This window comes from Sarcophilus harrisii, chromosome 2, assembly GCF_902635505.1.
Source record: "Sarcophilus harrisii chromosome 2, mSarHar1.11, whole genome shotgun sequence".
Taxonomy (NCBI): Eukaryota; Metazoa; Chordata; class Mammalia; order Dasyuromorphia; family Dasyuridae; genus Sarcophilus; species Sarcophilus harrisii.
In genome coordinates, this window is record NC_045427.1 from 373,709,767 (window position 1) to 373,728,064 (window position 18,298).

Genomic DNA, 18,298 nt, shown 5'->3' on the forward strand with positions numbered 1-18,298 from the left:
TCTCTCTCTCTCTCTCTCTCTCTCTCTCTCTCTCTGTATATATATATATATATATATATATATATATATATATATATATATATATATTTCCACTGTCTTAGGAGCTCACAATTTCTTTCTGATACTTCCATCATGGTGGAAGAAATCCTCCTTCATTGTTCAGTCAAATTTTCATTGAAAAATTACAATCTTCAGATATCTCTTTTCATGGACTATTATTCTAGTTAGCATTGTGATATAATAATTAGAAGGCCAACTATGAAGTCTGAAAATTATAGGTTCATCAATATTTGTGATACATATTGGGTAGTATCATTACTGGTGAATCATTTATAAATGACATATGAGATGCTGATATTATTCATAAGATGGAGGATAAGTCCACACTGGGTAGTTTTCAATATCAGTGAAATCACTTCAGTAACTCCACTTGACTAGAAGTTACATTCTCATTCAGAAAAATAATTGCTTCATTTTTGAAAGCAAGATTGGGTCAAATGAAATATTTCTTTTGTGTTTAGGGAAGCTCTAAGACTTCTGAGTCTATCCATCTTCCTTACAGATAGTAATATCGGCTAGCTTCACTAACAACTAATTTGTCTGGCATATTAAATGAAACTTCTTTTATTATTCTCCTATTCAAGATAATAAGTATAGCTACAATCATGAACAATTGGACAACGTTTTTGGTTTATGCTTCTATTTAAGATAACAAATATAGCTGCAATCTTGCAAAATTTGACAAAGGGTAGATGTCAAAGTGACATTCGACTAAAGCTTTGCTTTTCAATAAATTCAATAAGCATTTATTGATGCATAAGTTAGAGGCATTTAAAATGTAAAAAGAAAGAAAAAAACCCCAAAAGGACAAAGTCTTAAGTTTCCTAAAGCTGATGATCTAGTAAATAAAAAAAAAAAATAAGAGTGTGGAAGAGAATTTCTGCGATCCTTTTTTCAAATGAAAATAAAAGAATCTTAAGTTCATTTTCATTAAGAAGGAATGTGGAAGAATATGCTGTCTTTTTCTGTGTACCACAATTCAGAAATACCATATTAGTGAATAAAATCAAGAGACTCAAAGAAAGAGGAATTGAGAGGCGCAAGACAATATGGAAAAAATACAATTGATGCGGCTCAACACTTAATTTCAGACTTACCTAAATTACCACAAGGTGACGCTCTCGGTTCAAATAAATTCTGCAGGCACGAACTCGCCGCTCTTCTCACGGTTTTAAGGACACTGCATTGAGACTTCACCAAGCATCCATGTTTTTAAATCCATATCACTGGAAACTAGCGAACACTGTATGTCGCTTCCAAAGAATCTTGTTTTAGTATAAACTGCAAACCACGAAGGAGAGAATTAGATATATTCTTTGTTTATAATGGGATTTTCTGAGGTAGGCGGTCTGAAACTCCAGCAGCTGATCCTTTCGTTTCTTCTCCACACATTCTGGGAGGTAGGGAGTGGCCAGGTCCATTACTCGGTGCCGGAGGAAGCTAAACACGGTACGTTTGTGGGTCGCATCGCGCAAGATCTGGGTTTGGAGGTTGGGGAACTGGTGCCTCGGTTGTTCCGGGTGGTGTCCAAGGGCCGTAAGGACTACTTGGAAGTAAACGCACAGAACGGCATTTTGTTTGTGAATTCTCGGATTGATCGTGAGGAACTGTGCGGCCGCAGGCCTGTTTGTAGCATCCACCTGGAGGTGATCGTGGACAAACCTTTGCAGGTTTTCCATGTGGAGGTGGAGATCAAGGACATTAATGATAATGCTCCTATGTTTCCTGCCTCAGAACAAAGGCTGTTCATATCTGAATCTAAACAGCCTGACTCTCGATTTCCGCTAGAGGGTGCCTCAGATGCAGATATCGGAGTGAATTCTCTCTTGACCTACGGACTCAGTCCTAATGAATATTTTATTTTGGAAATGCAAACGAGTAGTGAGCAAAGTAAAGCTTTGTCACTTTTGTTAAGAAAATCTTTGGATAGAGAAGATACTGCTGAGATTGATCTGTTACTAACCGCCACTGACGGGGGCAAACCGGAACTCACCGGTACAGTACAATTAAAGATTTCGGTGTTAGATGTAAATGATAATGATCCTGAGTTTGATCAGTCAGAATACAAGGTGAAATTATTGGAAAACGTTGCAAACGGCACATTTATAGTAAAGGTCAATGCTACGGATAGGGACGAAGGAATAAATAAAGTTTTACAATATTCATTGCGTTCGATAAAACCAAAGGGAAATGACTTGTTTAGGTTAAATGAAAATACAGGTGAAATTAGAATAAATGGAAATTTGGATTTCGAGGAAAATAAATTCTATGAACTTCAGGTAGAGGCGAACGATAAAGGAATCCCTCCGATGGTGGGTCACTGCAGGGTTTTGGTGGAGGTCCTAGACATCAACGACAACGCTCCAGAGGTGGTCGTGACGTCGCTCTCTCTGCCAGTTCGTGAGGATGCCCCACCAGGCACAGTCATAGCTCTCATCAGCGTGTTTGATCCTGATTCAGGCGCCAACGGGGAGGTGACTTGCTCGCTGTCTCCTCCGGGGCCCTTCACGCTGGTGTCCACCTTCAGAAATTACTACTCTCTACTGCTGGACGGCACTGTGGACCGGGAGAGCATCTCAGTCTATGAGCTAGTAGTGACTGCGAGGGATGGGGGTACTCCAGCTCTTCGGGCCACAGCCAGAATTTCTGTGGGCATTGGCGATGTGAATGACAATGCGCCAGCCTTCGAGCAGCCTTTGTACACTGTGTTCGTGAGGGAGAACAACCCACCGGGGCATCATATCTTCACAGTATCCGCATCGGACCCTGATGCTCAGGAGAACGCGTTAGTATCTTACTCATTGGTGGAGAGGAGGGTGGGAGAGCGTCCTCTGTCGAGCTTCGTGTCTGTGCACTCAGAGAGTGGAAAAGTGTATGCCTTGCAACCCCTGGACCACGAGGAGCTGGAGCTGCTGCAGTTCCAGGTGAGCGCTCGCGACTCTGGCTTCCCTCCACTGAGCAGCAACCTGAGTCTGCAGGTGTTTGTGCTGGACGAGAATGACAACGCGCCGGTTGTGCTGCCGCCTTACTCCGGCGTTAGCCCAGTTACCGAGTTAGTGTCGCAGTCAGTGACTGTGGGCCATGTAGTGGCCAAGATTAGGGCTGTGGATGCAGATTCTGGGTATAATGCCTGGCTCTCTTATGAGCTGCTTCCAAAAGTGGGCGTTGAACACAGCCCTTTCCGAGTGGGTCTGTATACTGGAGAGGTCAGCACAACTAGGGCCCTGGAGGAGTCGGATGGACTGAAACAGATATTGCTAGTGCTAGTAAAAGACCATGGAGAACCTATGTTATCTGCCACAGCTACAGTAAGTTTGTCACTTTTGGAGAGTGGTCAGGCCCTTCAGACGTCTTCTGGGGTAGCTAGACAGCCAGCAGCTTCATCCATTGTCAAGGGAACAACTCTAGTGAATGTGAACGTGTATTTGATCATAGCCATCTGTTCTGTGTCCAGTTTGTTGGTACTGAGCCTACTGCTATATGTCATGCTTCGATGCTCTACACCAACACAGGACATATACGGGCCTGGGAAGCCCACTCTGGTATGTTCAAACGAGGCAGGAAGCTGGTCGTATTCCCAGCAGCAGCGGCAGATTTGTTCTGGAGAAGGAACTGGCAAGAATGACCTCATGGCCTTCAGCCCTAACCTTCCTCTATGTCCAGTACCTTCAGATAGAGAACAGCAAGAGGCCAAGAAGGAACCTTTAGGCAAGGTGAGTCTTTTATATTCCAGCAATACTTACACAAAACATTGTAGCAAGTTGGTTTTTATCATTTTAAATTCCTTCCTTCTCTTGCTTCTCATCTTCTTGATCTTGTCCTTGTTTTTCTTCTCAAGCTGTTGTCATTCACACAAATGTTTCATAAAGAATCTACTCAAATACTTTATTTCCTTTTTAAGAGTAAGCATTCTGTGAGTACTTTGCAGCACTTGGAAACTATCATATTTCTCTTTGTCTACATAATCATATAATCTTTTCTGATATTTTACCTGCATGATGTTTTATACTGTATCTGGCATTCATATCATTGCTCATAAAATGCTGCAGCCTAACTGTACCTACCATGTCTCTGTCCCCGATTTGTTTTGTGTCCCTTATAATTTAGATTCTTTGGAGATTGTAGTGTTTCATGATTTTCAGCCATGTAGCATTACTAGAAGAATATAAATATAAATATATATGTATATATACATATATATAATGTCATTTTGTGTCAGGGGATGCTTGCTATTGTTGAAAATCTCATATCCTTTCCTCAGTGGAACCCAGTTCAATATTTCTCTCATTTTCTGAGCTGGATCTAGCTCATTCATATGCAGTCCCTGTTTAAACTATGGGTAGTATGAAACTCTGTATTGTTTTGGTACCTGAAAACCCTAGCGCCATTTTTTTCTCTGGGGAAAAAATGTAATTTTTGAAGATGCTGAAATAACTTCATCATAGCAATCAACATTTAATGGAATGTGGTAGTCATTTTTAAAGGATGATACCCCAGTCCCTGTCATTACCAATGACTATTAAAGCACAAGAAATATTGGAAATTGGTGGAATAATATTAAGTTTGTAGTTTCCAGTGAGACAGTCTAGAAATGTTTATTTGAATGAATGGATGCCATTTTTACTAGAGGAAAAAAAAGAGCCCTTTTGTCCTTAAAAGGATCATGTGAAGTAGGTGATTCTACTTTGTATAGCTAATCACATTTGCAAAGTTTGGATAACTTCAAAGTGCTAATTTGCAAATCACTTCAGTTTTTTAGTCTAGTCCATGATGCTCTTGATAGTCATGCTCATAGCCCATGTATGCTATTTAAATCTTCTTCCTTGCTTTTCACTTCTTATAATCTAGTTATTTGAGTGCTACCTTATAAACTTGGCATTTTCTTTCAGTGCTTGGGTTTGTTTTACAATGTAATAATTTCTTGATGATGTCTGTGTAAAGCACCCATTTTTATTACAATGAAGATTGTAATTAAATGATTTTTTGATGAAAAAAGGAAGCACAATAAAACTTCATTTGTATTAAAATACATGTGAAAAATAAACATTTTTCTCAACTTCGACATTTCATTCTTAATCTAATAACTTCTAATAGTCCATATAACAGCTGAATGCTAGTTACTTGATTGTAAAGAGTCTTTTTTGTTTTTGTTCAGAATTGACATCATAACCAGATACTATCTGGAATCATATAGATCGAAAAGGAAATAACTATCTTAAGAAAATAATTTCCAGTTTCACAAGTGTTTTATTCATAACAGAACCCATTTACTACCTACCTACAGTTGTAAAATAATCAAAACTTATTGAAGTGGATATTCAGCTTCTTGTTTCATGGTTTCTTGGTTTTAAGTTTCTTTTTCTCCTATTGTAGACCCTATTTTGTTCTTTCTTCCCCTTTCAGAATGATCTAGAAGATGGCAAAACATGGAAGGTCTTTGGAATAACCTTTGCTTTGTCATCTTAATCTTAGGTCTCCTCTGAAGAAAGCATTTAAATAAGCACATAACTAGATTGCAGGGAACGATTAGCAATTTCTATGATTTTCTTTATTAATGATCAATAAGTACCTTACTATTAAATTGACCTATAAAGTGGCCATTTGACAATTAACAGAAACTCTAAGGATTTACTGGAGGTATTGCATTTCAAAACCTGAAACAAAAAAGTTTTATACTTCAGCTTAAGATAATGTGTGCAAAGACACAACATTTCTCTCTGAATCTCAGCTTCCAGAAAATAAATCTGTTGGAGAAATCAACTGAAAACAAAGGAAACACTTTCATATCAACTAGATACATCTAAATAACAAAGAATACAAGTGAATTTATTGTCTACATAACAGCATGGGAATATTTATCAATTTTCTATCTAGAAAAAAATTTCTAGATCTTAAATGTTTTAAAAATTAAATGAATGAAATGCGTTCCCATTTAATAAAACATTTAAAAACTGATGATAATATTGAATTATTTTTAACCCCAAATCATTGTTAGTGGTCTTCAATAACAGATCAATCACTGGATTTTCTTCCTTACTTCTGTACAACCAATAACATTAGAAAATCTTATGGCTATCGATCAGGAGCTGGAAGGGACTTTTAAGAGCATCTAATTTAAAACTCTCATTTTATATATGAAGTAATTTCATTAAGTGACCTGCTTAAGATCAAACTGGCAACATCGGCAGTGAACAATTCCTCTCGTGCCACTCTTCCTTAAGGTATTTTGAATTTATTATTCATCGATTGATATTTTGAAATGTATCTGTGAATTTTAAGTGAAAGGAGATAACAGGGTATTAAGGCAAAGAAAGTAAAATTTATATAACACTTGATTTCAGCAAATGTTATAATTGAATGGAATATATATTTAAATGGTTTAGAAGGAAAGACAAAACTAGCGACTCATAGGGTGAAAAGCATAAACCCCACATAAAAAAGAAAATATTTCTTTCAAAAAAAACTTACACAAATGAGCACATGGTGTCGCTGTCCACTCAAAAGGTGAGAGAACGAAAAATTTCCATTCTTGGATACTGTAACCAGTCATAGGAGAATAGGAGCCATTTTGGTGGAGGATGCTTGATAGTTCAATATCAATATATTTAAGGAAACAGATATATTGTGGATACTCAGACTTCAAGCAATTATTTTTCTTACTCCACTAATAATTCCATCAGCGTGGGCTATGGGGATTTCCCAAAGTGGTGGCCTGGGTACCCGGCAGCTGTTCTTCTCGATTCTGTTCGGCACAGCTTGGGAGATAGGAAGCGGGCAGATCCTTTACTCCGTACCGGAGGAGGCGAAACACGGTACATTTGTGGGGCGAATAGCGCAGGATCTGGGTCTGGAGGTCGGAGAGCTGGTGTCACGACTGTTCCGGGTGGTGTCCAAGGGCCGCAGGGACTACCTGGAGGTAAATGCGCAGAACGGCATTTTGTTTGTGAATTCGCGGATCGATCGTGAGGAGCTGTGCGGCCGCAGCCCTGTTTGTAGCATCCACCTGGAGGTGATCGTGGACAAACCTTTGCAGGTTTTCCATGTGGAGGTGGAGGTCAAAGATATTAATGACAATCCGCCCGTGTTCTCGGAAAAACAACAAAACGTTTTTATTTCAGAATCTAGATTGTTAGACTCGCGTTTTCCACTAGAGGGCGCGTCAGATGCGGATATTGGCGCAAACTCTCTCCTGAAGTACCAACTTAGTCACAATGATTATCTTACTCTGGAAATGATAACTAAAAATGATAACAAAAGAATGTTGCCTGAACTAGTACTACATAAACTATTGGACAGAGAGGAAACTCCAGAAATCAGTTTGTTACTGACGGCCACTGATGGGGGAAAACCTGAGCTTACTGGAACAGTTGAGTTACTTATCACCGTCTTGGATGTGAATGATAACCCTCCTAAATTCGATAAATCCGAATATAAAGTTAAACTTTTTGAAAACTCACCAAACGGGACACTAATGATAAACCTTAACGCTACAGATCCTGACGAAGGAATCAATGGAGAGATTTCTTATGCAATTAAAAGGATTTCACCAGCAAGTGAAAAATCAATGTTTATTATGAACTCAGTTACTGGCGACATCCGAATACATGGGGAACTCGATTTTGAAGATAATAATGTATATGAAATTCAGGTAACAGCCACTGACAGGGGAGCTCCTCCTATGGTTGGTTATTGCACAATCTTGTTGGAAGTCGTGGACATTAATGATAACGCTCCTGAGATGTCTGTGACCTCCCTGTCGCCGCCAGTCCTAGAAGATGCCCCTCCAGGCACTGTTATCTCCCTCATCAGTGTGTCTGACCGTGATTCCGGCACCAACGGACAGGTGACTTGTTCCTTGTCACCCCCCGGACCCTTTATTCTGGTGTCCACTTTCAGGAATTATTACTCGCTGGTGCTGAACAGTCCTGTTGACCGTGAAAGCGTACCAGTCTATGAATTGGTGGTGACTGCGAGGGATGGTGGAACACCAATGCTTTTGGCCACAGCCAAAGTGACTGTGGTTATTGGAGATGTAAATGATAATGCTCCTTCCTTCGAGCAGCCGGTGTACACAGTGTTTGTGAAAGAAAACAATCCTCCGGGACATCACATCTTCACAGTGTCCGCATCAGATCCAGACGCGCTGGAGAACGCACTGGTATCTTACTCCCTAGTGGAGCGGCGGGTTGGGGAGCGTTTGCTGTCGAACTACGTGTCTGTGCATTCAGAGAGTGGGAAAGTGTACGCTTTGCAGCCCCTGGACTACGAGGAGCTTGAGCTGCTTCAGTTCCAGGTGAGCGCTCGGGATGCGGGCTTCCCTCCTTTAAGCAGCAATGTGAGCCTACAGGTATTTGTGCTGGATGAGAACGACAATGTTCCGACTGTGTTGCCACCTCACTCTGGTGTTAGCCCAGTGACCCAGCTGGTGTCACAGTCAGTGACTGTGGGCCATGTAGTGGCAAAAATCCGGGCTGTGGATGCGGATTCTGGCTACAATGCGTGGCTGGCTTATGAGTTGTTGCCAGAGGTAGGCGTCGGACGTAGCCCCTTTCGAGTGGGTCTGTACACGGGAGAGATCAGCACTACCCGCGCCCTGGAGGAGTCAGATGGCCCTCGGAAGATCCTGCTTGTCTTAGTAAAAGACCATGGAGAACCGGCTTTGTCCGCAACAGCCACAATCACCGTGTCCCTGGTGGAGAGTGGATTATCGGTGAAGACCTTGTCTTTCAATACTGCAGCTGCAGCTGCTGGACCCATACCTGAGACGGGGCTTAGAAAGGAGGCAGTTCTAGTCGATGTGAATGTATATTTAATCATAGCCATCTGCTCGGTGTCTAGTTTGTTGGTGCTAAGTCTTCTTCTGTATGCGGCTTTTCAGTGTTCAGCACCCTCACAGGGTGTGTATGGGCTTGGGAAGCCCACAGTGGTGTGCTCTAATGGGGTAGAAAACTGGTCTTATTCCCAGCAGCGACGGCAGAAAGTTTGCTCTGGAGAAGCCTCGGCCAAAACTGATCTCATGGCCTTCAGCCCTAACATTCCCCAATCAAATGAGGAGAGTCAGATTCCCTGTCTAATTGTGAGTTACTTGTTCTTCAATTATGTGTATATATATATGTATATTTCAAAATTTAAAATTTATCATTAGTTTTTTATGCTGATGATTAACTTTGAAAATATTTCATTTTTAAATGAAGGTAATTGGTCCATAATGGTTGAAGAAAGCTTTATATTTGACTAACATATATCTAAAGCTATCATTAGGAAATCTAAAATGATGAAGGCTTTTAAACGTCTATCTTTATGTTTAATTTTTGATTTTTATTTTATATTAATTTGTGCTTTTATCCCTGTGATCCCAAATGTTGCATTTCTCAGTTGGTTAGTTATAGGCTTAAATGATTTTTGAAGAAACATGTATTGCTTTTTTTAAGCTATAAACTTTTTTTTTAATTGTTGTTATTGATGATGATAACTCCTGTTGTGCCCTCAGTGGTATGTTAGAGGCTTCAAGATCCCAGCATACACTCAGTAATGTAGATAATTGTATGCGTCTCAGTGTTGCATAAGATAATTCATATTAATATTTTTCCATTTATGACAAGAGAAAGAGAGGAAAGTCTTCAGCAGGTTGAGTGGACTTTCTAGTTTATGAAAGGATATAGAAAAAAGTCCACACAGAATAGGCAAACAACAAATTATATCTAGGAAGAGAATGTCAACATCATGAGATGCAGACCATGAAAATATTATAGGAATTCAGCTAGCAAAGCATTGATTAGATGAGTATAAAAGAGAAAATTGGAATCATTATTATATCTTTTACTATGAAACAGTAGATTATACCCACTCCCTTTTTGTTTGGAACATCAAACTCTTTCAGGATATATAGTATTATCTATCATGTTGTTTACTCTACCACTGATTATTAAGTGGTATCTCCAAAATTTTATATAGTGCACCTTTCTAAGCATCTAATTCATGAGATTTCTCATCTTATATAAAGTGCATAAAATAAGGAGTTTTTGGAAAGTCAAGGATTCCTTAAGGAAGCAATTCCTATAATATTCTGTAAAATAGGACAAAATGCTTTAAAATTCAGATATTTGTAGGAAAGCAGGAGAATCTTGTAATTAAATTAATTTAGAAGTAGGAAAGTGTACTTGAGTCAGCTACCTTTTGCTTAGTGTGTTTGGAATCTTTGCTAAAGTAAACTACAATCCTGTATATGACTTTTGTTTGTAAGTCCTAGAATGTTGTCTGAAGTACATAAAGGGTAAGTGACTCATCTAGAGTCAAATACCCAGCAAATGTAAGAGATAGAATTTAAACCCACATTTTGACTACAAGGCTAGCATTTTATTCATTCTCTTACTCTGTCTTCATATAAGCTGTGTTCAATTAAAATTCCTTAGGAAATATTTAAACAATAATTTTATTTAAAAGGTTGGTTGAATATGTTGATTAAAAACTTGGCAGAAGTGATAGAAAATTTAAAATGCTATGTGAGTAAAAATTAATAAATTGAAATATAAATATTCTACACACAAGGATGAAGATAGATAAATTGTACACATCATATTATTAATCATTTTGGAGTGTAGTTTATATCTTTTTTTAAAATTTAGAATAGCATTCTCTTTGAAAGTCTCTTTCTTGTTCCCATTGAATATTTTGTTTGGATGTAGGATAGCTTATTGCATCACCCATTCTCAGGCTTTACAACTGCCAGGAGATAGCAGAACTTTAGAGATGAAACCTATATATAACTTCTTGTAGAGCTAAAGTAGTGTGACTACTGGTCTAGAAATCATTGCAATTGAACTCTACAATTTGACTAGACTTTCACTGGGCTATTTCTCTCTCCTGTTCCTCATTAACTTGGGATAGTGTTCTTTTGGGGGGATACTTCAATGGACAAGAACAGAAGTAAGAAACAGGATGTAAGTGGGAAAACCACATTTTCACCCTTTCCATATCTCCCCATTCTTCTCCATTAAGTATGCCTGACCCAACATTCTTTATGTTCTATATTTTGTAAATCAGACTCCTTTTGTATTCATGAGATTTTCCATGATGAATGAAGCAAATGCTCGGTGAACTCTTAAACCTGTGGAGAATAATACAATTTTTCTAAAATCAGTGGGATTCTTTAGAATAGTTACATTAATAACTACATTTTGTTCATTGCAATCCTAGAGTTCCTAAAGTATTATTATTCCTTCAAGAAAGATTGGAATTGTTCCTTGGAGAAAACATATTTACACTTATGGGCAGAAATATCATTCCTTATACATTATTCTATGCTTTTTCCTTTTGCAAGCAGGAGTTGCTAGTTTTTTCCTTTTCTGGGAACAAAGAAGAGATGGTTCTTTTTTTGAAATGCTTCTTTGGGATTTTCAGATTTCTTCTTGTACTTCGCATCACTTTTATTTGGCACATTCTATTTCATACTGAAGTTTTTTGTTTCTTTCTAGGTTTAACTCTCATTTCAATTAAATTTGGCATTTATTATGTGTCCAATGTAGGTATTGGCAATAATTTGATATTTTGGTGGATCTGTGTTCTAATGAATATAGGTTCTATTTTGCAAATTTCAGCATGTCTTCTCTAAGATTATAGTCAGAACTAGAATCTTCCTTAACAGCCATCTGGTTCAATCCACTTATTTTTACAGAGGAAGAAATAATGACCCATAGTGTTAACAATTTTCTTAAGGTCTCTCAGATAGTAAGTAGTGGAACCATATTTACAACACAGGGCCTCTGACTCCAAATACAATATTCTTTCTATTGCTCAATATATTGTCCTTGGTATTTTCAAAACTCAACAATAAGGTTTTACTCAGTATTCTGGGGATCTTCTTCTGGATCTGTCAGTAATTCAAAAGGATTGGTTTAGCATTCATGCTGAAATGAACAAACCAGTTCCTTGTCTTCAAGGAACTTAAAATCTATTGGTACAAAATATGTATGACACAAATAAGTATGATGCAAGAGTAAAAATGTTGATAGTGGGGAAAGGACCCCATCTTACTTTTTTTTTTTTGCATATCCTTCAAAATCTAGCATTATTCTCTGAATATAGCATGTAATTAATAATTATTTGTGAAATAGAATTGTCAGCAGTATATTTAGGGGAAAGAAAGAATGCAGTTCCTAGAAAAGTGAAGATGAATTCATTAAATTTTTTTTAAAAATTCATTTCTAGGGATATACTGGAGGTATAAAAATCAAATGATAGAAGACCTACTGCTGCTTTATCAATGACCATGACTCACCTTCTTTGGGGAGAGTTGTGGATTCCCAAATACTTACATATAAGATTGAATCTGGCTACTTATGCAGGAAAATTCAAGTATATGTTGGTGTATTGCTGTAGTTCCTCACCATCTACAAAAATATGTAATGACACATAAGATTTCCTTGTTATATTCTACTTTTTATGAAAGATAAAATTAGGTTTTAATGTTCAGATTATATATATTGTTTTCTGAATGAGACTATTCAATGTTCAGAATAAATTATTTTTTCATAATTATGACGATAAGCAAGTGAACTGGAATAAATTTGCAAACATTTAAACATGATATTTTATTTCTATTTAAAAGGAGATAATTGAATTAGATATATATTTTTAAATTTCACTATGCTTGATCATATCTTCCTTTTGACTTGTTCTCCTATTTACATAGAATAAATATTGTAAGGTAGAGGGTCCAAACACAAAATATAATTTGCCCTTGTATCATTTATTAGAATCTACAGAAGATTTCTGAAACAGAAGAGCAGCTGAGAATAATGGTGATGAAGATAGCTAGATTTTATATAGTGCCTGAAGATTTGTAAAGAACTTTAAAATATTATCTCATTTTACCCTCAAAATAACTCTGAATGGTAGGTGGTATTGGTGTCCATATTTTATAGATGAGGAAATTGAGGCAAATAGCTTAAGTGACTTTGGTCAGGGTCTCACAGCTAATAAGTGTCTGAAGTGGAATTTTAACTCAGTCCTGCCTGGTTATAGGCCCAGAGCTCTAGCTACTTTGATAAAAGCACTTTACAATTCTTTATGTAGGACTTTAAGTACTACAATGTTATTTATTCACATGATCTCACTTAATTTCCACAACAACCTTGAGAGGTAAGTACTAAAAGTATTATTATTCCAATTTTGTAAGTGAGGAAATGGCTCAAAGACTTTATGATTTGCTTGTTATCACTCAATGTGCATCATACCTTAGTGCAGATACTAAGAATCTACTCTTTATATTTTTAGAATGTCTCTTTTTTAAAATAAATTTTATGCATAGATAATATGGTCATTGGGAATAATAATTAATAATAATAATAAAGTCATTGGGAAATATTATCATCCCAAGAAAAAATTTGAATACAATTGCAAATAAAGAAAATTCGAAGGATCACTTACCACTTTTTGAGAATCCATACTCCTCAATCTGACTGGAAGAAATATTATATTGACAAGACCTAAAAATATGTGAAAGGGACACACATCTAAGTGCTATTATCTGTGACTGGACAGTCATACGGGATGGACTCGGTTCTCCTGAAACAATTGTTCAGGAGTAGTTACACTTCTGGACTCCCCACTGAGAACACTAAATGCAGGAAGAGTTCTTCTAAAAGTAAGCAAACTCTTCATGTTTCTGGTACAAAAATGTTCCATGGAACAACAATGGAGAGAAAGAAGATGGGGATTTATCATCTCCAGAGATGAAATCGTTTCTTCAAAAGGAGAAATCAGAAGTCAAAGGTGAAAATATCAGACATGTAAAGGAAATTCCGGATCAGCTGAGAATTTTTGAAAATGTTACACATTCATGCACATGGTGTCGCTCTTCACTGAAAAGGTTTGGTGAAGAAAGAAACCGGCATCTTCATCCTGAATCGGGCTAATCACAGAACAACTCGTGCAAATCTTTCCTGGAATCGGATAGAGATCACACGACTGGCTCGATCCAAACAGTTTGCGAGAAATAATTTAATCTTTTGTTTTCTCCAAAGAGACCATTCTGATACCGATAATCTTACGTGTGTGTGATGGAGGGTTCGCAGAGAGCCCAGCATCTGCTATTTTCTCTTCTGCTCTTCACACTCTGGGAAGTGGGGAGCGGTCAGGTCCATTATTCGGTGCCGGAGGAAGCGAAACACGGTACGTTCGTGGGTCGAATCGCGCAGGACCTGGGTCTGGAGGTCGCGGAGCTGGTGTCGAGGCTGTTCCGGGTGGTGTCCAAGGGCCGCGCGGACTACCTAGAGGTAAATGTGCAGAACGGCATTTTGTTTGTGAATTCTCGGATCGACCGGGAGGAGCTGTGCGGTCGCAGTGTTGGTTGTAGCATCCACCTGGAGGTGATCGTGGACAAGCCTCTGCAGGTTTTCCACGTGGAGGTGGAGATCCAGGACATTAATGATAATCCGCCCATGTTTCCAGAAAATAAAAAAGAAATAAATATTGCTGAATCAAGACCACCAGATGCTCGTTTTCCGCTAGATGGCGCAGCTGATGCAGATGTAGGGGAGAACGCGGCCTTGACCTACAGGCTCAGTCCCAATGAATATTTCGCTCTGGATGTACAAAGCGACAGTGAACAAACGACTTCATTATCACTTATTCTGAAGAAATCTTTAGACAGAGAAGAAACTCAAAAACATCATTTATTACTGATTGCCACTGACAGGGGCAAGCCAGAACTTACTGGCAGTGTTGAAGTGCTGATCAAAGTGCTGGATGTGAATGATAATGCCCCACAATTTGACCAATCTGTTTATAAAGTGAGAATGATAGAGAACGCTGCAAACGGTACATTGGTGATCCAACTCAATGCCTCTGATGCTGATGATGGAACTAATGGACATATTTTATACTCATTTCGTAGCCCAGTACCTCCTGAAGTTCGAGGCACTTTTCATATAGGTTCAGAGACAGGAGAAATTAGAGTAAAAGGACAATTAGATTTTGAAAAGAATAATATGTATGAAATTCGAGTCGAGGCAATTGACAAAGGGAACCTTCCAATGGCTGGTCATTGCACAGTTCTAGTGGAGATTCTGGACGCCAACGATAATTCTCCTGAGGTGTTTGTGACATCTCTGTCACTGCCAGTCCAAGAAGACTCCCCTCCCGGCACAGTCATAGCCCTCATTAGCGTATCTGACCGTGACTCAGGAGCCAACGGGCAGGTGACTTGCTCCCTATCACCTCCCGGACCTTTCATGCTGGTGTCCACTTTCAGGAATTACTATTCGTTGGTACTGGAGGGCCCAGTGGACCGCGAGAGGGTGCCAGCCTACGAGCTTGTGGTGACTGCGAGGGACGGTGGGACGCCAGCACTGTGGGCCACCGCCAGTGTGTCTGTAGACATTGGCGACGTAAACGACAACGCCCCTACTTTCGAGCAGCCTGTGTATACAGTGTTCGTGAAGGAGAACAACCCACCGGGCTGTCACATTTTCACCGTGTCCGCGTTGGATCCAGATGCACATGAGAACGCGCTGGTGTCTTACTCACTAGTACAGAGACGGGTGGGGGAACGTCAGCTTTCAAGCTATGTGTCTGTTCACTCAGAGAGCGGGAAAGTGTACGCCTTGCAGCCCCTAGACCACGAGGAACTGGAGCTTCTGCAGTTCCAGGTGAGCGCCCGCGATGCGGGCTTCCCTCCTTTGGGCAGCAACGTGAGCCTGCAGGTGTTCGTGCTAGATGAGAACGACAATGCGCCAGAAGTACTACCTACTCTTGCGGGTTCTGGGATAGGCTGGAGCCCAGTGACCGCACTAGTATCACGTTCAGTGGCTCCAGGCCACGTGGTGACGAAGATCAGAGCTATGGATGCAGATTCAGGCTACAATGCATGGTTGTCATATGAGTTGCTACCGGAGGCGGGCATTGGGCGAAGCCCTTTCCGAGTCGGACTGTACACGGGCGAGATCTGTACAACGCGAGTTTTGGAGGAGTCAGATGGGCCTCTGAAGATACTGCTTGTACTAGTAAAGGACCACGGAGAGCCGGCGCTGTCTGCCACCGCCACGGTGAGCGTGTCACTGCTGGAGAGCGGGCAGGCCCTTAAAGCTTTGTCTGAGGTTCCTGGAGCAGTGGCCGATACAGGAATTAAAAAGGAGGCAGCGCTGGTGGATGTAAACGTGTATCTGATTATAGCTATCTGCTCAGTGTCCAGTTTGTTGGTGCTGAGTCTGTTGCTCTATGTGGCGTTGAGGTGTTCTGCGCCCCCACGAGGTGAGTATGGGCCTGGCAAGCCTACCCTGGTGTGTTCGAACGAAGCTGGGAGCTGGTCTTATTCCCGGCAGCGGCGGCAGAGGGTTTACTCTGCAGAAGGAACAGTCAAGAACGACCTCATGACCTTCAGCCCCAATCTCCCGCCTTGTCTCAGTCAGTCACATAGCGGGGAGCAGCAGGAATATGGAGCAGAACACTTGGGAAAGGTGAGTGTTAATAGAGAATTCTTTCATAGGAAGATCTCTGCCTTAATGCCGTTTTCTTTAAATTTAATATATATTTTCACTATATTAACTTTAAAGATCTATCTTCTTCGGGGACTCAAAAGTATAATTTTAGGCATTGTTACTATTCTGATCAAGATCTGCAAGTAATTTTTGCACTTACATCATACTCTACCTCTTTTGTGTCAGTCCATGAGCTGGTGGTCAACTGAGGGAGGGAGGAGAACTAGTAGAAAAAGGTCTATTATATACATATTTTAGATGACTGAGAGAATAAGAAATCATATAAGTATCCCATATTTTCATGATTTGAAAAAATGAGCCTCAAAGCATAACATATTATTAGATGAAGCATTGTGTAGCACCTTAGAAACTACTGAAACTCCATTAAAATAGGGAGGACATACCATCTCTTTTGTTGGAAGGAACATCCAACTGAAAATATGAATGTCTTATAAAACATGAAATCAAACTTTATAAAATGATAGATTAGAATTATGTTGTATATCCTTATTGTGATTTCATTTTAATAGATATTACTTAAGTAGAGTGAAAGTCTTAGTGAAATTTTAAGCTATTAAAACTTCAAGGGACTAAGACATCCAGTTGTACTCAAAAGACATCTCCCTAAGATACCCAGAATTGTTAAAAGTAGATGGCTTGGGCAAATTTATTTTTTTGTACACACCTAAAATAGTTTGTTTAAAATGTATGGTATTGCTATTAATGATAATGATTTAGAATTTATTTGGGGCTTTTGGTGTCAGTAGATTGAGATCAAAAACTGTTTCAAAAAACTTCTCTTTACTTCTAAGTGAGATATGTATATTTCATTCCTTGCTAAACACTGAGTATACCAATCTCAAAGAAAAATATATTCCTGCATATTCCACAAAGATGTATCTCCTAATAAACAAATCAGTGTTAAAGGGGGTTCATTGGGGTGGGCAATTCTATACAGATAATGTGTTATAAAGATTTCTAGTATTACAAATATAGTTATGAAAACTTTGATATTATTGATGTTTATGTGCCCCAATCTTGAGAGACTACTTCTGTGGCCAAGGATCCACTTCCTTTCTTAATGTTCACTCTGCTCTGGACCAAAGCTTGAGGATGAACTGAGTTCATCATTGGGAGCCTAGTCTCTGAGGGGAAGAAGTATCAATGTTTCTTTTTCTGACATACTTGGCTGCTTAAACTTTCATTTTATAGCTCTACTGATGATTTACTTATTGCTCAGGTTTAGACTCATGTGAAAAGTTTCCCCAAAAGAAAGGAGTAGAATAATACTCAACATACAATAGGAATTGAGTATAGGACAGCTATTTATTTCCTCTACACAAAAGAAGTGGCAAAATACAAAAGACAAAAACACAAATGTATTAGGACTACTTTATTAAGGTTCCCTCCCTTCCTTTGCAACATATTTGGTTAAATTTTTCTTCGAAAAGTAGCAAAGATATCCTTTGGATTTGATTTGTCTAGGAGCAAAGCTCAATCTGTCCTTTGGACATTTCCTGGTAGTCTCTGGCCACATCCTTGTCATTTAAGATAAAAGCTTTTCCCTAAAGTTAAAGTCCTTTCAAGATGGTGGATGTTTTCTGATAGTGAGACACCACAGAACACTCTACTCATCAGACATATTTCCATAGGAAGATGAGGTGGGCTGTATCTACCAGAGTTAGTACAGGTATATTCTTGCTGAATATCTTTTCTATGATATGGCTAATCCTAAAATTGGATCTGAACTAACAGTTAGC

General features: G+C 39.1%; 3 protein-coding genes across 3 annotated transcripts in view; all 3 read left to right on the plus strand.

Moving 5' to 3' along the window:
• Positions 1-200: 200 nt before the first annotated feature.
• LOC100917728 (protocadherin alpha-11-like) lies at positions 201-3,977 on the plus strand. Its single transcript, XM_031949310.1, has one exon. It carries the CDS (start codon positions 1,386-1,388, stop codon positions 3,975-3,977), a length of 2,592 nt encoding a protein of 863 aa, XP_031805170.1. The 5' UTR covers positions 201-1,385.
• Positions 3,978-6,602: 2,625 nt separating this feature from the next.
• The window catches only part of LOC100918509 (protocadherin alpha-12), a 104,959-nt gene continuing 93,263 nt past the window's right edge, over positions 6,603-18,298 (plus strand). The window contains 2 exon segments of the mRNA XM_031953417.1: positions 6,603-9,058; positions 9,060-9,136. Of these exon segments, the coding sequence (XP_031809277.1) occupies positions 6,749-9,058; positions 9,060-9,134 (2,385 nt within the window). The 5' untranslated portion in view covers positions 6,603-6,748 and the 3' untranslated portion in view covers positions 9,135-9,136.
• The window catches only part of LOC100918248 (protocadherin alpha-C2), a 136,346-nt gene continuing 131,073 nt past the window's right edge, over positions 13,026-18,298 (plus strand). Inside the window, exon 1 of the mRNA XM_031953413.1 lies at positions 13,026-16,517. Within this exon, the coding sequence (XP_031809273.1) occupies positions 14,121-16,517 (2,397 nt within the window). The 5' untranslated portion in view covers positions 13,026-14,120. The remainder of the gene's footprint in view (positions 16,518-18,298) is intronic.